The 24,038-nt window shown below is 33.4% G+C and overlaps 1 protein-coding gene across 13 annotated transcripts in view; it reads left to right on the top strand.

Annotated features, from left to right (window-relative positions):
* LOC143256826 (serine/threonine-protein phosphatase 4 regulatory subunit 1-like) overlaps window positions 1–24,038 on the top strand; it is a 164,898-nt gene that overhangs the window by 79,490 nt on the left and 61,370 nt on the right. For 2 of the 13 annotated variants that reach the window (XM_076514550.1, XM_076514545.1), the window contains exon 1: window positions 22,776–22,904. The exons of 10 other annotated variants lie outside the window; for them this stretch is intronic. In XM_076514550.1, coding sequence (XP_076370665.1) covers window positions 22,895–22,904 — 10 coding nt within the window. In that variant the 5' untranslated portion in view covers window positions 22,776–22,894. Of the gene's footprint in view, window positions 1–22,430; window positions 22,905–24,038 lie in introns of those variants that run through there. One more of the 13 variants, XM_076514543.1, reaches the window with a different exon arrangement.

Below are 24,038 nucleotides of genomic sequence, written 5' to 3'. Positions count from 1 at the left end.
AAACTAGTCATGCTCTGGATGAATAATATTGTACTACAGCGAAGGTCACTTCAACAGTCGACAGTTACATTTAGTGAAACTAGATTTTTGAAGTAATTGAATAATACCAATGATAAATATGAATGACTTTAGATTTGCAGGTCCAATATTTGGGTCCCGTTACTGCCACAAATGAAGTTAGATAGAAACTTCACTTTGGGACAAGGGGGGGGGTGTTATTAGAGTGGTGGCCAAAAGTGGCGGTGATCTATAACAGACAGACCTTGTAGGTGTTTTGTAAAAACATCTAAAAACAAAGTTGCTTGTCTTAAAATAAGATATCTAATATCCATGATATATAAACTTACGACAATAAAAAGGTTAGTTAAGTTTATGTATGGTGTGTCTATTGTTTGATGTTAACAATAACACTATGTAACAAACTTTCTATTTTTTCTTGTTCCTGGACACACTGTTATTTCCCAATTGCTTATGCTTAAAGTAAATGGGAAAGACCTATTTTTCTCTTCAAACTTTGCTTTTGTTACCTGGGAGTGTATAACGAAAATATGAGAGATTATATTTAGGGTCTGATACGTGAAAGTGATTTACAGTCGCAAATCTTAAAAAAACTACTCATTTTTAAACATTTTTGTATAACTTTAGTATAAATACATGTAAATCTTGATTCTTATGTTGTTTTTTTCAGACTTTATGTAAGTTAAAATGTGAAAGTTTGCCCGTTTTTACATATAAAATAAGTTAATTTCTAAATTTCATTATCCAGGTCACAAAAGCAAAGTTTGAAGGGCCATTTTCTGTACTTTTACAACATAAGCAATTAAGAAATAACACACAATTTAGGAACAAAATTTGTGTTACATAGTTTAATCTGTAATTTTGGTAATGGAATTATTCAGTGAATAACAAAATTCTAACTCGTATGTAGAAACTACACAGCAGGTACAATACATTAGTAAAAATGACATATTGTTTTGCTGAGAAAAGACAGTAATATTCAAAAAATTCTTAGTGCAAGGTCACAGATCTGTTTGAATGTCACAACTTAAAGGTGTAGTGATAGCTCGAAACATTGGTGTATTTTCTCACTACAAGCCCAAGCTCAAAAATTGGCTAGAATATTTCAAGACTTACGTCAAATAAATGCAAGATTTATTCAGTATTTGAACACAAGTTAAACATTAACGCGTATTTTAAGCCTTGTAAACCTTACTTGCAAACATTATTTGTTAAATTTTGATGAAACGTACTTCGACCTTTTAAAGCTTCTTTAAGTTTTATATTGAAAAAAAAATACCAATACTGCCGTTTGTTTGAGAAGGCATTTTGGTGATTAAACGTTGTACAGTAATCGTTTATTATTATGTTGGGTTAATAATTCATTTATGATTTACCAATATTATACTGTCGGCTATTTCTGGTACCGAACTTTAGCTTTTATCGAAATATCAATATGTTATTGTATACGTGTTGCTTTGATATTAATGATTAGAATTTGTAACTGATGAGGCAGGTGCCTTCAATTTGAAGGGAATATTTCTTGTTGAAATCCCTAGTTCAATAATAAACGTTTATATGCTCATAATTTAACAAGAGTAGACAAAGCTTTAGTGTTTCTGAATGTTTGTGTTAGAAAGTTTAGTCAAAGCCACGATTGTTTAGTCTTTCGGCGAAGAAATGCGTCATGATTCCAAGAAATTGACACTCATAACTGAGTCAATCAGCCTGTACGTGTGTATATTTATGTTGTGTGTGGGTGTGTAGCTCGATTCTTAGTGGAGGTCCACTGTGAATAAAGCTTATTTTGTTGATCAAGTATCTGCCCTTTCAGAGGTTATTTTGAGCTTGTATTAATAGAAAAAAAAATCCAGAGAACTATGCTTGAAAATTAAATCAAGGCTTCTTGTACATGGGTGTTGACCTCCAGAAAATTAACTTGCAATTCACGTTCAAGTCCTTGTTAACGTTTTGGAGTTATTTTTTCTTTTGTCAGGGAAACGAAGAAAGCTGAGAGAATAGTGTTTTACATCTGGAATTTTTCATTATTGCACAGTCATAACAGTTTTTACTTGCTGAATATGAAATTGTGTTCATTAGTTTTAAAATAGCAAGCAACACGTATAGTATAAAATCACTATTAGTAGTGTACCATCTAAATTTTGTAAGTTTTCCAAACACAGTTGAAGGTTTCTAACTTAGATTCTTTTTCGTCCAAACGGTTTCTTTTATTTGTTTGCCGTTAAGCACAAAGCTAAACAAAGGACTGTCTGTGTTCTGACCTGACCATCATTGGTATCAAAACCCGGTTTCTAGTGTTATAAGTTCACAGACATACCCTTGTGCCACTGGGGAGAAAACCGTTTTGTAGATCGTTAAGAGGTACTTTTGTATGTATGTATGTATGTATGTACCTTATTAACCCTTAAACAGCCGGAATGTTGTAGGTAGAAACATCAATTGATGATGGCCGCTGTTTAAAGGTTAAATACAATACAAAGATATCTCATTAAGGCCTAGTAACAAATGTAATTTTTAAAATTTATATTTTCTTTTAAAATCAGCATAACTCAAAATGCACGCGTATAAAGTAGTAAAGCAACACAGTCGAGAAATATTTTAAAAAAAATTTCGTCGTTATAAAAGCAATTCCATTTGAAATTATCTTATTCGATGTCTATTGTAAGTTATTGAAATTAAGAGATTATACATGTATGTTTTTGACAGTGGAAATCTCTGGGAAAATGTGTGTATTTTATTTGCTTGCATTCAGATAATTCACTTTCCATAAATGGTGTTTAAGTTTGTGTTTATTCTTTCTGTTGGATAAGGAGCGAAATGAGTTCGTTGATAACATTAAAAAGCTTTATTGGCAAATGAACTTCATGATATGTTTAGCAAATATACATTAATACTTGTCGATATTATAACTGATATTTGTTCTTCTGTGAAGGACGTCATTTACATTATGATGGCACGATTATTCCCACTGGTCGTTGGTAAAAGGGTAACTAAGGATTGGCTGTGGGTAGTGATAATTCTCTGCCCTTCCTGTAGTCTTTCACTTCTAAATTAAGAACGGCTAGTGCAGATAGCTCTCATGTAATTTTACGTAAAATTCAAAACAAACAAAATTATTGAATATTATTGCTCAGAACTTCGAAATGTCGTGATGTATTAACCACTAGATAGTTTTGTATATGTGTTCCTGAGGTAATGCTTAATTATCTATGGTTCTTACAAAGATTGGTTTATTGGTTAGGAACCATTAGTCTGGAATGGCTAGTTTTCATTATATTTTCATACTTTTATAATTAATAGTTTTTGATCAGTTTCAATAACTGGTTTGTTACATTAAGTTAGATTTTGGTTGTTTTATTTTTTTACATTTCGGTTAAAACATTTTAGTTTGATCTATTCACTGTGTTTGTGACATCTGTTTTTCAGTTTTTTGTGACATGTTTTTTTAATAACTGTCCAATTTAAATTTGCAAAAATCATCTGTCCAGTACAGTTTCCTAAGATATGACAAGTATCAGTGTATTTTTTTATTTTTAGGTAACTGTACAGTTTTTATTTAAATTTTCAAACTAGTCATCTGCATCCAGTAGACTTTCTCAGTTTGACAGATATTGGTCTAGATTTTAATTTTTTTAGATAGCTGCATAGTTTTTAAATTTATAAACAAAGCAACTGTATCTTTGTAGGCTTCTTCTTAGGATTTTGGTTTGTTTTTTATTTCATTTGTCCCCATGTGTTAAAACATATGTAAGCTTCACAAAACGATAACTGATTTAGTAAACGAACAAACTGATAAGAATGAGAGTCTCAAAACAGTGGTAGTTTAAATACTTTCTGTAAATTTACGAACTTAGCATAAAATGAGTTTATTTTTCAACTCTTTATTATAATACAATTTTTATTTTTAAATCGAAAATCATATGCCAGTTTATGTAGATGTTGTTGTGAAGTCTGCTGAGCTAGTGAAGTACCTATTGTTTTCGGTATTTAAAGATTCAGGAAAATGTTTCCCGAGTGGGGTGTTTATAAATGTGTGTTTTTATAAAGTGCTTCTCGTCTGCATGTAGATGTCCAGTGTTTTGCTAATAAACCAGAAGTTTGAAAAAATATACTGTGACCAAACTTCTGTATAGTTTCATTACTAAGCGGTATCAGTTAACGCGATCTGTATTATTGGTTTAGACCGGATATTTCGTAATTTCAAGTCAAGCTAGGAATTAGTTTTAAAACGTTTACATACGTTTAGATCACTCTTAAAAGCAATAGATGGTTGTTTTAAAAATGATTAGTGTGAAACACATGCATACATAGTTTACATACGTCGGAAGTTTCGGCCCATAATCCGACAGTACATTGACCTAACGGTCACGACTGTTTTACGAGCACATTTCTTATTAAAGCTAATTGCTCAGAGAAAGTGCGGACAATTGTAGGTATTAGCTATGTTTTAGAAATATAAAGCGTATATTTCATTTTGTTTGTGTATACCTTGCTAAAATAAATAATTTAATCTAAAAAGAAATCGTAAACTTTATTTATGAGGATTACAGTTCTGCCATCTTATTTATTAATATACTTCACATCAAAATGGGTCTCGTTCATGTATTGATGATACATATAGCGTCTAGACCATTGTTATGTCTCCTATCTCCTCAGTTGGCGTTGCAAGTCCTAATTTTTGGGATAAGCTTTGTTGGCACTTGATATGACAGATATAGCGCTATTAACATACTTCATTCTTCTTAAATTGTAAGCATAACATCTTATTTCAAAATCATAAAAACATTTCGCAGAAGTGACGATGCTAATAAATAAATTGAATTGAGCCGTATGGTTTTTCCTTTTCCTTCTAACGTTTACAAATATTGCGCGATTCCTTTGTAGGCCTTACTGCAACGGGAAATCGTAAAACTGTATACAAAACATTCAAACAACGTTGTTTGTGTATACGTGAACGCATATCTTTATTGCTTAGTTTTACCCATTTGTGCTAGAGATTCCAGTGAAAACGATAAAGGTAGAATACAACTAATGTATGAAAGAAGGCATTGTAGCCTACAGATGTGCATCTTTATACACTAATCATTAGTGTTATTTTTGTGATGTGTAACGATAAGTATTCTCTCATAACATGCCCAGTCTTGTTAATAAATTTCTTGTTTTTATGAGTTGCACATTTCGTCAGAACTTGTGGCACTGGTATTTTTGTATTGTTTTCACATAACCATTAGCATCGACAAGTGGTAAATATTTTGAAACGTTTGAATAATCTGTTTCTGATACATTTACTGAAGGACCGTACTTTTATGGTTAGGTGTAATATTATTTAAGAATTGATACATAAAAGAAAAACAGTACAAAATGCTTTTGTATTAGTGTGAAATGTTTGATATTTTTAAAGTTACATCTTACACAAGTGTCTGTTGCTGTTACTGTATTCTCAAGTACCGAACAATTTACCAAAACTACATTTACAGGTTTGAGGACATTTGTGAACCAGCAAATAAGAAAGACTGATATAACGTTGTTTCACAATTAAAACCAAAGAGTAGTCTGTACGTGAATGCAGATATTGGATATTGAGATAGGCATTTTTTATGCAATTTTGTTTTCTGTGGTGGGTTTTGTAAGAAATTTAAACACGGATCCAAACTTCCTTAAATACTTAATTCTTATCACAGGTTTGGACAGGACTGTACATTCAGCCCTACATACCACTGGAATTTCCCAGAATTCCAATTCAGTCACGTAATCAGGAAAGTTCAATTAACATAAATCAACACTTCAGACAACCCACAGAGCCTTACTAGAAGAATTATTCAACGGATCAGGCCAAATGAAGAAAAGTACTGGAGCAGACTAATTATTAATAGTCAGTCTCTGAGGGATATATAAACATATTTCATCAAGAACTTCTAATTAAATATAGAAACCTATGCTAAAATTTTGTAACTTTATATGTATAAAAACAAATACTGTTTAACAATGAGTTTATGATATCTGAAGTCTGAATATCACAACTTCTCTTTAAACCTCCTATCCCTAACTTTGATTTTAAATTGTGGTACAAATTGACATTATATGATCATAACCCCTATTTCGGACAACACCAGAAGCTAGGACACACTTCATAAGTACTAAATAATGAAAATGCTATTCACTAGTTATATGCACTATATCTTTAGGAAGCAAATTGTGGTGTGGACTTTTGTTTTGCCATACACCATTGTACCTTGAAAGCATATCCAGTGTTTGTTTTGAATTTTGCACAAAGCTACTCGAGGGCTATCTGTGTTAGCCGTCCCTAATTTTGCAGTGTAAGACTAGAGGGAAGGCAGCTAGTCATCATCACCCACCGTCAACTCTTGGGCTACTCTTTTACCAACGAATAGTGGGATTGACCATCACATTATAACTCCCCCACGGCTGAAAGGGTGAACATGTTTGGCGCGACTGGGATGCGAACCCACGACCCTCAGATTACGAGTCGCACGCCTTCACACGCTTGGCCATGCCGGGCCTATCCAGTGTTGCTATTAGATGTGTATGTCTGTTTAACTATGCATTACACTGGTCCAACTTGTTTGATTCACCATAATGTAACACATTAAAAATTATTTACCTCACATATGTGATAAATGCATGCTCATGTTGCATACCTTTTTTATCAGCAGAGGTCTGCATTTGGAGCTACTTCAGCTTTCTTCAGTCCAGCTAGGTTCATGATTAAAAATATAACCAGACAGAACCTTAAGTAAATAATGGGATTTAGAATCAATTGATGTGGAATTTTGTTTTTCTCCCTGACTCTTGCCTCTCTGCTTTATATTGAGTCTGTTTTTCTGGAGCAATGCCCATATCTCATTCTGTTTGGAGACTGATTTAACAGTTTTAATCTCCAATGGTCAATTTCTGTTATGACCAGATGAAAGTCTGGCTGAGGATTGGTGTTGTCTTGATGATAACATTAGCTGGGGGAAAGTGCAGATATTGTTCTTGCCAATACAAATTTTCAGATTTTCCAAGGCGTGCATGAGAAGAGTTTTGTGTGTGTGTGTGTGTGTGTGGGGGTGAATCCTGGGATGAATCTTTGGTTTTAAAACTATGTGGTGATGTTGAAAGTAAGAAATTATCTTTCTTGAATTGTTTCAAGGTGTCAGATCCTTTAATGGGACACATAACAGATTTGTATGTGTGTGTATGTTTAAGCTACTAGAAGCTTTGGCTCAGTCCTACTGGTTGTGAATGGAGATGGTTAATTGTCACCATCATAGTGTCTACCAAAACAGAAATTACAGATAAATTCCTTTGGTAAGTGGGAATTGGGCCAAGAGTTGTGAACACTTCCTTTACTTACATAATCTATTCATTTAGGCTGCTCAGTGACAAGACTGTATGGTCTTAGTGAATTCAACAAATTCATCATACTCTATATCTAATATTGGAAAATTCCGTTCTCTAATGGTGTGTGAGTTGGTCATTTTAATACAGACTGTCATTCTTTGTGGTTAGAAAATATCAAATTCACTAGATTAAGCAAGACATTTGCTTTACAGAAACATAGAAAATATTTTGCAGGTCAGAAAAACAAGATTAAGTATACTACACAACAGTATACACCAAATTAAACCTTTCTCTAGCACATGTAAACATGTCTGTTAAACTCAAGAGTAACACTCAATTGTTAGACACTGTTTTAATACTACTTATTGATAGCAACTGTCACAAGTAGGTGTGTTTACCTTGCAAGTGAGATTTTTCCACTACTTTCTGGATTCTGTGAGAACCAATGAAAACACTTGGCAAACTTGTGTATGCACCCTTTTGATCTAAAATGACAGTAATCATTGGGTTTATTTGATTAAATTAAATTTTTGAACCTTTAAATATTCAGGTTTATTTTAAAAAACATTTACAATCTGCATTGTTACATTTGATTATGCTCTAGCTGACAGCTAAAACATTTTGGAAATAGCCCTGCAAACAACTGTCAAATCAAATGTGTACCAGTAAACTCTATATATTTGCTATTACAAGGATCATAGTTTCCCAATGCTGGTTTCAACAGTCCAATTGCACAAAAATCCACTGGTGATTTGACAGGTATGTAATAACTAGAATACCCATTTCATTCTCCAGCTGCTTGAACTGTGTCATGGTCCAATGGATATGTCATTGCAATAACTTGTATACCCTCTGTCTTATGTCACTTTTCCAGAGAGAGAGATCCTTTTTCATTATGCTTCATACTGTTGCCTGACACATGTGGATAGCTTTTTTTATTGTACCTTTCTTATCATGGCTAGGGTGTGACTTGTTCTAGTTCTCTTATTGGATGGCTCTGGATCTTCAAGTTGATCCAGATTTAATAGTTTTTCAATTCCAACAAGTACAAAATATGTTCCCTCATCTTTGAAATCTTAAGTCCCTAACTTGAACATGCCCAGCATGGCAGATGGTTTGACCACTTGATTTGCAATCTGAGTTGCAGGTTCAAATCCCTGAAATTCAAACAAAGAAACAAAACTGGATTAAATGTATGAATACTTTGCATTGGAAAGGTCTTTTACCAACCCTTCGTAAAAGTAGTAGTTTTTGGAGCATCACACCAACTACAAAACACCAGAGAATGACAAAATGTAATTTTGATAATTCCATTCTACCATAATTTTATATATATGCTGTAGTTTTTATGTATACTAATATACATGCAATTTAATTGCCAAAATAGAAATATAAAAGCCTTGATATAAATAATAGCAAATGTGATCAAAGCATGGCTAATAAATAATTATATAATGTTTATTTTGTGTGTAATATGAATTAAGAAAGGGATTTTAAGTTGTCAGTGTGAATGTATGTTTGATTTGTTCAGTGACTTTTTTATGTAGTATAATTGACATGCAAGTTTTTGGTTGATTTTTGCTACACATACGCTGTTACTGGTTCTTCAACCATATTTTCGTACAATATCTCATATGTTGTCTCAGTTGTCACTTGGAAGTGAATTGCAGAGTTCAAATAATTCCAAAATGTTGATCAACCATTAAAGAATTTAGGTGTTTTATTCATGTGGGAAACAACGAAACAAATAGAAGCTGTCGTATCACGGCAGGTTATGAATTATCTCAGTTACCAAAATGACTTTGCCAGAAGGTACACTGTACATTTGTTTCCAAACTAATTTGTACAACACTTTAGGCACCTGGGCAAGGTAAATCGTGATAACACAACACCAGCAGATAACCGCTATCTTTCTGTGCCTTGCCACAGCCATCGAGATTGAATCAAATGGTCGTTGCAGTTTAAATACTATTAGAAACAGACTTCACGAGACAGGCCCATGTACAATTTGCTAAGCGAAATGCATTTCGCTAATAGAAAGACAGAAAGCAATTCATCTGCAATGATGCAAAGAACGTTCCCATTGGATCGAAGGATGTAGAACAATCATTTTATTTTACAGGTGAGTTACACTTCATCCTGCAACAAGACAATAGGCTTACGTGTAATGTATATTATGGATGGTGGTAGAAGTATTAAGTTGGAATATAAACACTGAAGAAGTTACTGACTTGCATGTTTAGGACCACATGCTACCATATGCTGGTGTAATTGAATCTGACATCTATTAAATGGGTGATAGCGCCTACTACCCTTGTTAAGAATCGGTTGACACTTTCCTTGATAAAGATAGGATGGCCTTGTGTCTTACTGAATTTGTCATACAGAGAATATATGAAATGTCTTGGGAAAGACCTCGTATTCCATGAAGTGATATTTGTCGCAAAAAATGTCTTAAAAACAGTTCTTTCAGAGGAGATCTCGTTGATATTTATCAACCAACATTTTAAGGCTGATGGTCATAGTATACATAGTCTGTACAAAAGTGAATTATCATTAACTGTGAAGATGTAACACCATATCTACCGCATGCTCATTTACATCTCGATTTACGTGGCTGATCGCTATATGCTTCATTTGCATGCGAATAAACTGGCGTAATTGATGTTAGTTTATAACATTAGTGTTCCCTTTGTTTTGGATGCTGTAGAAGAGCGTAATCCTGAGAGAAAGATCTGAAGCTTGTCTGCCATCTAAACCAATATTTCTACAGAAAGAGTTCGAGGTTTTTGTTGAAATATTGCAATATCAAATTCCAAAGCCAGTAGAATATTACCAATTGTTGACTTTTACGGTGAACTGTATGTGAAGGTATTTTATAATGAACATTATTAATAAAGAGGTAATTAATTTTCCACAAGAAATGTATTTTGTGAAACGCTTACATATAAACTCACATCTATAATATTGTAAATAACTTGAGATCAAACCATTAGGAACTATATATAACATATAGTTATATATGTAACTCTGTAGTACTAAACCTTGTCATGATTAATCGACATTTTAAGTTTTATCATTTTTTCTTGTCATTGGTTTTTCTTTTCCCTCGTGTTTTTATATTCCATTTTCGTTTTGGAAACACGTCGTGAGAAATCATAAAATAATCGCTGATTTTCTGTTTAATCATTTTGATTAAACCTTATCTATCTATTCTAACCAAGGTTTTTGTGCATTTTTAGTAAACAAGCGAAAACTAAATTCTAAGCCTGAGAGCAACTTATTGAGGGCAGAAATGTTAAGAAGCGATTCGTGCGCTTATCTGCAAGACTAACGTACAATGTAACAGTTCATTTCCAAAAACTTTAGTAGTATTAGTGGGGTGAATTAGCACTAAACCACTATTACCAGATGTGGTAGAGTATATATTTTTTAATTTCATGATCTTTACCCTAATGAATGATAATATGGAAATACGCACACATATAGACACAGATATACTTCAATTATATAATCCAGCTGACGTTTAATCAGATTGAAATGATTTTGGTATCACGTGATTTCTGCCTATAGTAACAAATAATTAAATTTTGAGTTGAATAACATTATAAAACTAATAGTGTAAAATTTAACTGTTTGGAGTAGGATATTTATCAAATTACTACTGTAAATATTGTACAGTATCGGATAAGAAACAGCACTGTGATATAAATAACTCCCATTGACATTCTTTTCGCAGTTTTTATGTATGTAACTTATTTTTTGTATAGTATTGAGTTTTAAAACTGTTAATTATAATATAACCATGGAGTAAAAAGTTACCTCACAGCGTGAATATTTACAGTTTTCAGATCGTGATGCTATTGAAGAATTAATTGTTCTGTTTACATTATATTGTATTACATGCACTAGTTTCTAGAAGTGTATTGAAACGTACGTTAACGAGCCCCATGAGGTTAAAAGCTGTTTCAGTTAGAGATCTTCGTTGTTCCGAAGCTGGAAAGTTCATTATGAAGGAACAATTTAATTAATTGTGCTTCACAAACTGATTGGCTTTTTCTTTGCAGTACCTAACAGCACTGGGCAAACAAGTGCAACTCACTCATTTTTTGTAATTGTCTTTTGCAATTCCCGAGGTAAAAGGTGGTAGTGCTTTGATTAATTTTATACTTTCGGAACTTTATGTAAATTAAACCGGTGGGAAATTACGAGTAAATGGTGCAGTATTTGTGAATTAATTATGCTGGGCTGAATAGCTCGTGGCCGAAATACCTTGTATTGATTAACTAAGACAACTGTTTTATATGTTCTTATGACACTTTGAACTTGTTTTATGGTTGTGAATTGCCATATTTGGCATTGGCTCGATTATAAGCAAATTATATTATATTTTATATATTAGGGAAAAAAAATCGAAGCAGCTACTAGGTACGGTTTCATATTCATTCGAGAGACAAAGGCTCAAAATAGCTTGCACTTTATGCAGTAATGAAGATGAAATTGAAGAAGTTACATTTATACACTATTTATGTAACAAACACTAGCGAATGATGCGAGTTTATTGGTTAAAAAAAAATTAGTCTAACAATAAACTCTTGCAATCCTTCACAAAAGATAAGTTTAAAGAAACTGTTAGGACTGGACCTAACCATATACACTCTGCAGACTATCCTTGTATTTCACCATGCCCCAGGGTTACATTCCATCCCGTGTCCTAGGGAACAGTTCTAGGGTCCGTAAAGGGCGCCCTCAGTAACATTTCTTGTAGAAGAAAGAAAAGGAAGAGGGGGGGGGGGTCAGGCTTCAGCGTGAGAGACAATAAATACTTCCCATCTAGGTGTACAAGGAACTTGGTTAATGCCCATTACTTTATAACAGGGAGACGTTGGCATAGTTTGGAGGGGCTTGTGATTATAGACATTGACGTCAAAAGCGCAACAGTGCATTGTAAAACAAAAATACCACTGTGATAATTTTTTTTACGCTTGTGATACATACTTTAAGATGTATTAACAGGATTTTAGGCTTGTAATTTACATTTTTGGTATAAATTGCATTTGCTTACAAGTTTGAGTTTTTTATACTCAACAAATTCCTTAGACTTCAGATGTCCACTTTTATTTGCTTATGACTTGCACATTTTAGATATTATGGTGTCAAATGCATAATGTGGATTTGCAAAACAAAATTTGTAATTTATGGGGCACAAATGTCAGTACAAGACTACTTCTTAAATTATAATATTTAATTGGAGTTTCACTCTTTATTTTACGTGTGATTCTTTCATTAGATCTACCATTCAGTTTTTCATTAACTTCATCACTTCGTGATATTTGTTGGCCAAATGTTTATGCAGACTTATCAAATGATCAGTCTCTTGCTATTGATGCGGGATTTGATCGTCACTCTTATATCGCAGCTTTTTGTGTAGGGTAATGGGGCGCTAGCCTCAGAACCTTGGATACTGTTATCACCTAACGAAAATTCAACCGTCCGTTAGTTGTGAAAAAGAAAACTTATTTAATTCTTCTGATTATTGTAAATTTCGTATATGTTGTTGTGTTAGAAGACAAATAATTTCACTTGTTTTGACTAGTTGGAAAATCATTCGCGTATGTTTTGAAATGTTGGTCTAGCGTATCGATAATAACGAGTATGCTGAACTTTACCACCGAGGATCCATGGTTGGAATCCCATCACTGCAAAATTGCGCCTCATACATTTGGTGCGTTATAAAAGTGACGGTCGAACCTCAATTATGAACAATATTTCGAAATTATTGTTATTTCCGAAAGAAACTGGCAGTAACAACAAAAAGTTGTTGAATTTCGCAAAAAGCTACTCGAGAGCCACCTGCATTGGCTACCCTTTAACTCTGAAGTGATAGCTCAGGTGGGAGACATCTAGTAAACATTACTCGCCACCAACTCTTGGGAGCCGAAAGCCCTGACCATCGGTCCTGTTTATGGCGAGGCAAGGTTGAAACTTCAAATATCACGGATTCCTTAAGGTAAAGGCTATATTACTACTGTGGCATAATAGATACACTAGTATCTACTTTAAGAATAGAAACAATAAAACGATTTGGTGATTACTTTAACCATTTGGAAGTTGAGATATCTCATAAAGAGAGAGGGAGAGAAATGTCTGTGGCTATTCTATATTAAGCTTTTCTGGGTTTACGAAAACGGCCACATAGCTGTTCTAACATGATGGATATTCAGACCTGAGATTTTAGCGACTCAATGAATATCTTAGGAGATAACTGATCGTGTAGCAGTTTGATATTAAACTTCCTTGGGTGTGAAAAAAGAAACTGCTCTGAGGCTGTTGTAAGCTAATGGTTATTCAGACTTAGATTTAAATAACTCGATGAATGTCTTGCCATAGTAGATGAAGATGAGCTGGATTGCCTGATTTATAAAAACAACAACAACAACAACAAAACCAAAAAAAAGACCAAGTTTTTACAAATTTAACAGTACCTGTTTGGCTTATATGATATTTTATTAATTTGAAATATCCTTTGACTTTGATAAATAAAATACACCGTTTACTTGTCTAAACTTAGTACATGCTAACCAGACAAAAATTCAAATATATGTGATCTTTGGTAAGAATCGACTGTTAAAACTGCTTATTTGGTGGATTCAGACACATGTTAATTGCTAATCTATTATTTTCTGTTGTAATTTTTTTATTATCGTGCTTGTTTTCTGTAGAAAAGCTGTGTTTTAAATGTTTTAACCTGAAGATCTCAAATAGCATATATTTTTTTGTAAAGAAACGTCTGTGTAGCTATTCTAACATAATGGAGTTAACTCGATTTTTTTTTTTGGGGGGGTGTTGAATGGATGTAACTGTATGACTGGTTTTACTTGTTGATAATTCAGATGTCTACATGTAAATAAATAAATAGCGTTACGATTTTTTTGCACGTGGTATATAAACTGGAACGTTCTTGTTCTTGTAAAGAAAAGGTTGCACGACTGTACCATCCGGACGGGATATAAGACTACCAAATAAACTGAAAACTCAAGTAATTAACACTTTTTGCTGTTGTACTGTAATGGCTGTATGGTTGTGAGAAATAAAAAACACCAGCGTTTTCGTATTTTTAAAAATGATAGTTCTTTGACTGATATTAGCTGATAATAGTTGGCGAACATCTGTTTTGTTTCAAGCTTAAAGATGGAGTCATACATATGGTCTTCACCTGTTTTTGAAACGCACTTTCCTAAGCTGTTTGTGCACCAAATTGTTTGTCTCTATCACCTTGATAGTTACAGGATCCATAATAGCGTATGAGTCATGCAAAAAAAAAGGGGTTACAAATATGCCATTAGGTATCCCTATGCAGCTTGTACACTTTTCTGTAACTAACAAAAACCTAAAATCACCTAATATGGTGACGTATTTAGACTACCGGTAACATACGGTATAAAAACAAGTTGGTAATTTGAAAATGTGATTGACATTTCGGTTGTTATTGTTTTTTCTTAAATAAATTTTGTGTAACTATTCTAACTTTGTAGAAAACCCAAACATCCATGTTCTCTGAAAAGAAACATCTGTGTGACCGTTTTAATCTTACAGAAAGCTTAGGTACATATGAAGACGAAACTGTTGCTCTTCTAACCTTACTGACGACTCGTGTGCTCGAGTGAAACAGACTTGCCTGTCGTACTGAATCCTTACGGTTTACAGCTGCGGGGGAAAATGCTGGAGCACACTAAAAATGATGTATGTATTACTTCCTTCCCCGGTAAACACGCAAGCATGCCTGACATTGCTGGTCCGACTTTGAACCAATGGCAGCCCTTCAAATGACATGGCTTGTCTTCCAGCACCTGTGCCATCTCCGTATTTGGGAGAGTTTGTAAGCGTAGAAAGGCGACTATTTGGCGAGATTTTTCTTGCTTCAAGTTTTAGTCCATATCAAATACATGACGTCACTGGAAGCTTTATTTCGAAGGGCATAAAATGCATCTTATTTTTGCAGTCACTGTAAATCCTGTGTATTTTTCTTGTTACTTTGTTTTGTAAATAAAAAAATGTTATTACAAAAATTGATTTTGATAATTACTACGTTGATGGTAGACTTGTTTCTACCTATTGAGATTTTTATTTAAATTATTTTAATTCATATTAACTTGTAAGGGGATGTGTGCAACAAGTTTCAATTTTGACCGATATTAACCAGTCCTAAGACTTGCTGAATCACTGTATTTACCAAATTGGTCATTTTATATTTTCGAGTGCTATAAACTGAGTTACTTCATTACTTTTATAATATGAAACGAAGAGTATAATGAAGTATAAACAGGAGAGGCTAACCAAATGGTGTAAATGAAACGTTTTCATTCATCCGCCTTTGTTCTGTCAAAAATGACATTTTCTGTTGAATGTGTTTTTAATTTTAGCGAATAAGTTCTTTTCATATACATTTTAAAATAAAATGTTTCGCTATTTACTTTTACGGTTCTCTTGTGTATTTTACGTGTTCGCACGGGAGATACTACTTACCTTTTTATTTATTTTTGTGTTTGATAAAATAGGCAGCCTATTGGTCGATTGATTTGTTTGGTGAAAGAAAGAAAAATTCATCACTATTACTACTACTGCTGAATACGAGATGTTTTTCTTCCACGTGTATGCCCTTTGTATGAAAGCATGGGGTCGATGAAAATAGTTTACGTCAACAATTGATTATTTTCAAAATCCAAGCCACTAGGGGGCAGCATCTGGTAATAACGGTTTTCCAAAGTAGAAATTTATTAAACTTTTTCTCGTCATTATTTTATGTTGTCATCTTTATTTCAGGTAATAGATGAACCATTGTTGGTCGCCTTCCATACAAGCTATTAATTATGAAATGTGTTGTTTTCTGTTTTTCCAGCTGCACGTTATATGCATAGCCTCATGGTCAAATTTAGATATATTTGTTTATAGTTGATTTGTAGTTCTTTTACGGTCCCCGATTTAAAAAAGAAAAAAAGTAAGATACTTACGTGTATTTGAACTTAAGTTTTTGCAGTTTGTTTTACCTTGGTGCTCGACATTTATTTTCGTTCCGAATGTAAAATCGGCAAAATGCTAGCAAACGTGAAACCATTTCTTGACATCCAGTATAAGTCGTCAAACTTTAAACAATAAATCTACGAGAGAATAGAAAATTTGTATTTGAGAAACGAATTGATTATAGTAACTTAAGCCTGAAAAATTGACGTCTGATGGACGCTAGGTATTTGTTATACTGTACTTTTTAAAGGGGTAGCCGTATATTATTAGCTGTATAAAAAAATAAACTTACATATCACTTGTAACCTCGAAAAGGCTGTTACATTTGCTTTTAAAGTTCAAAATGTGGTAAAGATAAGGAGATGGTATACGTTTAGATGCTGAGTAAACAAAATATTCCATTTTACATATTTTAATGTTTGTTTTTTTTTAATTAGGAAAGAACGGTCTGACTGCCTTTTAATGTTGCTTTTATATATTAAAATTTCATTCGTTTTCTTCTCTGAAGTGCATGCTATATATATCTGTGCGAGTAATTGTATGTTTATTTTGGGCTAAGTAAATGTTTTTAATTCCATTTTTACATTGTCCATAACATCTTATTCTTAAGTTCTTGTATCGATTGATTCTGTTTTTTTTATTAATTTCTACATTTATTACATTAATTGTGATTGATTCTGTTTTTAATAGTAATTTCTACATTTATTACCTTAAAATATAAAATCATGGTTTACAGCTTACAACGTTAACCATTATTTTGACCATTAAAAACAAATAGACGTAAAAAGATGCACAAAAAATTGAGCTTAATCATATCAGATGGTGTTCCAGTACGTAGCTGTTTTACTTTAAGTTAATCTATCTATATCTTGCACTTTCTTACCTTCATCTGATCACGATTTCTGTGTGTAACTTCAGTAAATAGACATGTCGAATCGTTATTGATGTTCTGAGAAGAGTGGCAATAAATGAATGCTTCTTAGAACGATTACAAGTAGATGTAAGTTTCTCTGGTTACTGTGAACTAAAATAAAATTAAACTTGTATGTGGTTGCACACGTTTTTATCATTTCGTGTATATCGTATTATCTGAGAATAATTTTTATTATGTTAATTTACGTTCATGATAGCTGTTTTTTTACATTAAAACTGGGCGTTGGATTTACTTCAGGGATGAAAAGTATTTTGGATTTTATTTGTGAGTTTTGTGTGTGATTGTTTTTTTTTTAACTCACGTTCTGTATATTGCTCGTCTTTAATTTATAATCAGATTACATTTAGCAGACAGTTGTTACTTAGTGATATGCTATTTCAGTAAGACTGTGTAAACTCTTAAGTCTGAAAAATGTAGTTCAAACATTCTAATAAGAATGATTGAACTTGGTTCATATCCTCATTTCGTCTTGGAAACGGTATAAAACGGTTCGTCTCATCAGGGCTCTGAGTAGTTATTGTATTGTGTGGATGTATTTACTTTTGGTTTTTGAATACAATTCCGTGTTGGAAGTGAACTCTACACCCTTGTGCAAATTAATTGAAACAAGACGGAAATTTACGATTTTGTTCAGTTTTTTGCGTTTTATTTTTGAGAATCCAACAATTACTCACAAATTAATACATGATATGACCGCCTTTATTTTTCAGAAGATCATTAATTCGCTCTGACATCGAGTCCACGAGTTGACTGTAATCTTTACTAATTTTTGGATCGCGGTGCCACACCTCAATTATGGTCTCAATTAGCTTATTTTTCGTAGTACAGTCTTTTCCCCGAAGTCTTTCTTTACAAATCGCCCAAAGATTTTCTATAGGATTTAAGTCTGGAGAGTTTCCAGGCCAGTCCAACACCTTTATTCGCTTTGTAGTCATAAAATTCTTCACAAGTTTCGATGTGTGGCACAGAGCTAGATCTTGCTGAAAAATGCCAAATCCATCTGGAAATCTCTGTTTTAACTCTGGAACGACTCTTCTCTGCAAAACTTTGACGAACTGTGGTCCTCGCATCATGCCTTCTACAATATGTAAGCATCCGACGCCATAGTAGCTGAAAAAGACCCAAAACATCATCTTCAAGGGATGTTTTACGAAGTTTCTCACCTAGATATCTGCGAACATGCAGACTTCTTTGACCCTGTACGAAGAAATGAGTCTCGTCACTGAATAACACCTCCCTCCCTTGTTCTTGCATTTCAGACCCCATTGATACCGTTTTTTCTTCATTGAGTTGGTAAGAAGTTGTTATTTGGCTGGTCTCCTTGTCCTTCTAACACAATTTCGAATGACGTAATATTCCTCAAAATTTCGTCATATATTCCAAAAATAGATCGACCGTACTGCAAAACACAGCTAATGACGCCGTCTGTATGAAAAAATGACTATTAAAGGAAATCAGCGGATCCAGCGAGCCTACGTCGGCCGCCATGCTGAAAATATTGTAAAATGACCATTTGTTTCAATGAATTTGCACAAGGGTGTACTGGTGGCATTGAAAATACGTGAGAGTAATTGAAGTACTAATTTTATTTTAGATAAAAAATGTTGTAGTTTGTGAAGAACCTTATTTAACTTATTGAACAACAAATACATATTTAAAAGTGGTAGCAGACAAACAGATATATGTACAGTACTGGTCATAAGCCAGAGTTCAACACGAAAGGAAAATAATAATTTTGTTTTTCGAGCGTGTGAGAATGGAAAATACCGCGAGAAAGTCAATCTTTAAGGGTGCATCTATGTATCTATCATGTCTTGTAATTAAAAAAAAAAATCCATGTATATTGTATCATGATATAATTGCACATTTAGTTGCTGGGCGCTGCTAAATGTGGGTTAAATACACAAGATGCACTAATGCATGTTTTCATATTAATACATTTATTGCTTACACCTTTAATTTACCAATATCACCAAAATAATGTGCAAGTTTTTGCGTGAACACAGTTGAGAAAAACAAGAAGGTAGTGCAAAATCAGTACAAGTGGTTGCTTTACGTAGTGAATAGGAGATTAGTGGTGTATTGCTTAAGGACATGGGTTTCCTAAGAGCGCAACCCAAGTAAAAATGCCCAGATGACAAGTTGGTGCCATCTGTGAAACTTAAACAGTGAAATTGTTTCAAAACATATCCAGAAATGAATACAGAAGCACCTTTTATTTTATACAGAATTAAAATCAGTAACAACTGTTGAAAGGGGTTAGCAAGAATTAGGTCTATATAGAAACGTCACATTAAAAAAAAAAGCGTAATAATTCACGAGTAAACGTGTTTAAACTTTAAGAAGGGTCATAAAATTGAAAGAACGAATGGGATCATGCACTTTACACTGACTAACAAAACAGATTGAATGTTTAGGAAACTCCACCAGAAGAGTATATTTGCACCAATACATGGGCTTGGGAGGTTTAAATTGTATTGTATAAGCTAAGGTACACAGTAGAACAGGATGATGGAGCTGCGGAGGTGTGCAGCCATTTTCATTCTGAAGGAACAGTATCAGTGTTTGTTGCGCAGTGCCTGTAGTGCACGAACTTAATTAATCTTGGCTTTAAACAACACGCTGCTTTATTGGATGAAATTCTAAAATGTTTCATGCGATGGTAAAGCAAAACATGAAATACTGTATCAGTTACACAATATGTGGCATAACCAGTTCTGACAAGACCTTTCTTAGGACTAATCGGGTTGCTTGTGATACCACGGATTTGTACTGGTACACAAACTATTTATGTAATTAATTTGACGAACAACAGTTTGTCATTTAGATTTACGTAAACAAATTGTAATAGTTATCATTTTTATTTTAAATAAATTTACAAACTAGAATAATGGTGTGATTTGGAATTCAAAATAAATATTTTTATTGATTGTTAAATATTAATTAATGCAACTGGTGGTACAGCGGCAAGTATATAGACTTATAATGTTCAAATATGGCTCCGATACCTGCAGTGGGAAAAGCATAGATGGCGCTTTGTAATTAACAACAAATTGTACATCTGAATTAACTTTACCATCATTCAGAACAACTGGAGCACCAGCAAGCTAGTCTCCTTGTAATTACTTGGAGATAAAGGACGAAGTGCGAGATGTAAAACCTAGACAATTACCAACCAGATGTTCTAATGCTAATAATAATAAAACGTATTACAAAAATGAAGCTAACTTTGGAATATAGTATAACAATTTCAAGGAAATATCTATCGATGGTCTTTATAACTGTTTGGTTCCATCCAATAATGTCGTCACACGGTTACAACTGAAATAAAACCCAGGTATTGATCATTCGATTTTTTGTTCCAAAATGAACCTTTTGTACCTAATATTTAATATGAATATGTAAAATAGTTTATTTTTAATTAAATACAAAGTTACACAACGTACTATCTGTGCTCTGCCTTTCACAGGTTCTGAAACCTGGTTTCTGGCTTTGTAAGTCACAGACATGCCGCTGTGCTACTGGAGGGCAAAATTACACTGGGGCTTATCTTAACTAGCCAATTCTTGGGCAGCTTTTTTATCAATGAATAGTAAGATGGAACATAACATTATAACAACCTCACAACTGAAAGCATGTTTGAGGATGGGGATACGAATCCTCGACTGTCATATTGTACGTCGGACGCCTTAACTACCAGACCATATCACTAGTTCAATATATAAACCAAAGCAACATGTTAAAAACTGTAAACCTGAATATTGATACTTTGAATTCGGTTTGCGACTATTAACTTTTGTCTTTATGTATGGAACTTTTATCGAGTCGTTTACAGTAGTGTTATAATAATATAAAAACAAACAAACTTGTAAATGGAATGAAGTTTAATAAAGGAGAGAATATGCGTTATAAGAGTAAAGGTCAAATGCAACAATTTTGAGAAGAGTAGCCCAAGAGTTGGGAGATGGTGCTATTTATTCGTTGTATTTCCTTCTGTTATAGATAGCTTTTGAGTAGCTTTTCACGAAATTCGACACATGTTGTTAAATACTTTTATATTTGCATAAGTACCAAAAAAGATTGTTTTCACTATGTTTTTCCAGACATTAATGTAGTGTGTTCTAGGTAACCACAAATGTGGGGTGAAAATGGTTTATTTGAGATACTACATGCAAAGTAAGGTATAGTAGGATGAGGCAGTGCTCATTCAACTTAACGAAGATAGTTTGGAATAAAAAAATTAGAAAAAACTTAATTATAGGTGATAATCTCGGATGAGATGAAACATTTTAATAATACTGAAGGTGTTATGGAGTTTGTGTTTAACTGATTTAAACATCTGTCAAGCTTTTAGTAGTTGTAAACAAAAAATTGACGACTGACATTCTTCATTAGCAAAAAGATTTAGAAAATTTAAATTTTGCTGATAGTATGCTTAAATCCACCGTTATTTACTTGACACAGAGTTTTATGAACTTATCAGTATGTGTACCTCTGATGTGATAAACTTTGTTGAAAGTGAAATTTAAAAGTTGTCTTTACTGGGTGTTAAGAAACCTCTTTTTCATGACCCAGGCAAGTTATCTAGGAATCTTTTAGTTTCTTAAAAAGTAGGTTCCCTGTTATCAAGTTTTAAATGGTTGTTTAAATCTGAAAGTTTTTTTTCACAATTCAGTTTTTTCAATTGGGTCCATAATATTAACAAGACAGAATTAAAAAAAAATTAATTCCAAGATTTTGTTATTGTTCATATTTTAATTTATGTGACGGAAATTAAAAAAATAAATTATGCCAGTGTCCCATACGTTAACGGTTATCTTGAGAAACGTATGAAAATTTTGTTGACTAATCCGACAGAGTATAAGAATGGAAGATGATATTGTACCACCATCCTACCAGTACCGATTCTTTCAATATCCGTTTCCGTATTGTTTTCCCGCTCTTCTCTCTACTGGATCGAATTTTACTAAAGATATTTGTCGTCCCACTCGGTGAACGACCATTGGTCACTGCAGATGACAGTGGGTGGAGAAATAAGTAGCTGGGTGAGGCTCACAGGCCGGAAGTCGCTTCCCTATTACGACTAGGGAGTGGCTAATGGGGTAAGTTGAACATGGAGTGTCTTGCGTGTTTGGATGTAGATGGTTGATCAAGGGTGTAGTGTAGAATAAGTACATCAAAGTCTTTCTTCGTTTAAGACAGTGTCCCATTTTAACTTTGTTTTATTGAACTTACGAAAAGGAATTATGCGAACTATTTTTGAGTGGTCATCCATATACTTATCAGATTGTCTGTATTATGTGCTGTTGACGTACTGGTATATTTCATCAAAATGCGTTTACGTACAAACCAGTAAACATGGCAAAACTCGAGGCACAGACGTCAGCTCTTACCGAAGCGTTTGTGTTTGTGTGTGTGCGTGTGGCCGTTTTTTTTCATCTCTATACATGGATGGTTGTAGCTATCAAAGAAGCGGTCTAGGCCTTTCTTGGTCGGCTATGTCTCTGAAATTTGATGACAACCTGCTGGATTAAATGTTCCATGTCGGGATGTTGAAAACGAAATTCATACTTGTTAATGCTCTGTGGTAAGATTCAACATATAGTTTTTTTATTAATGCAATTCTAGAAACCTTCTGCAAATCTTTACTCATTTCTACTGAGAAGCTCGCTGTGACCCTTAAGGATGTGTGCGTACGAGTACTTTCTCAGAAACTGATCAACGCAATGGATGTATTTATTTATTTCAGTAATATAGTTGCGATATAAATATTATTTGTGTTGAAGTAAGCGACAGTTTACACCAATTTATGGTTTTATATATATATATATATATATATGTATGTGTATTTTAATGCCCATTGTATTTGCGTAATACATTTCAGTACAGTTACTGATGATGCAAGCTATCTTATTTGTTTTGTCTCTTTATGTATACACCTATTTATTCGTCCATCTGTTTATTTCTGTTTGACACTACCACTCAGTCTAAGCTTATGTATATTAGTATGTCCACATATGTACATGCGTGTTTTTGTTTATTGTGTTCATCGGTTTGATTGTTCTGTTTTTCTTTACCGTGTTTTATATCTATCTCTGTCATTGAATTGATAAATAAATCAACATTATAGTAGCATGAGAATAAGGTTATCCTGCTTCATACATGTGTTGCTTCTATTTAAAAGAAACTATAAAGTTTCTTTCCATGAGTATATATTATCTGGTTCTAACTGTTAAATATAGTACCCTTGTACAGGCGTATCTAATTACAGGAAGTTGTCAGATATGGGACAACTGCTTTTATTTCTAGGTGTATCTTTATAATTTTAAACGAACTTCTCACCTTACACTTATGCAGTTGGACTCCTTATTCTAAGATTAAGAAATGTGTTCACACAACCAACGTGGATTCGATTCCTAGCCTCGTCATTATTTGTTTTTTTTTTTGTTCAGTTCAAAACGTGCGGGTAGTAATTAAACGTTTATTTGTGGTAAAGCGGTTACAACTTAGTGTCGTAATTTTCTAACAGTGAATGGATGGTAACTTGTGATTATAATACTACTAGTTCCAACTGGAAGCAGATATTACATGGTCTCTATGGGCACGGTGTGTAAGTAAATTCAAAGGGTTGTTTATTTTTCTATGTTTTATAAAAACAACAACCTGTAAACTTGTAATTTCCATAAAAAAGAAAGACCCTAGTTTTAAGGATCAGTCGTTT

The sequence above is a fragment of the Tachypleus tridentatus genome, chromosome 7 (genome assembly GCF_004210375.1).
Source record: "Tachypleus tridentatus isolate NWPU-2018 chromosome 7, ASM421037v1, whole genome shotgun sequence".
NCBI classification, from domain to species: Eukaryota; Metazoa; Arthropoda; class Merostomata; order Xiphosura; family Limulidae; genus Tachypleus; species Tachypleus tridentatus.
Note: the sequence above shows the minus strand (reverse complement) of the source record. Positions and strands in the feature narration are given on the sequence as shown.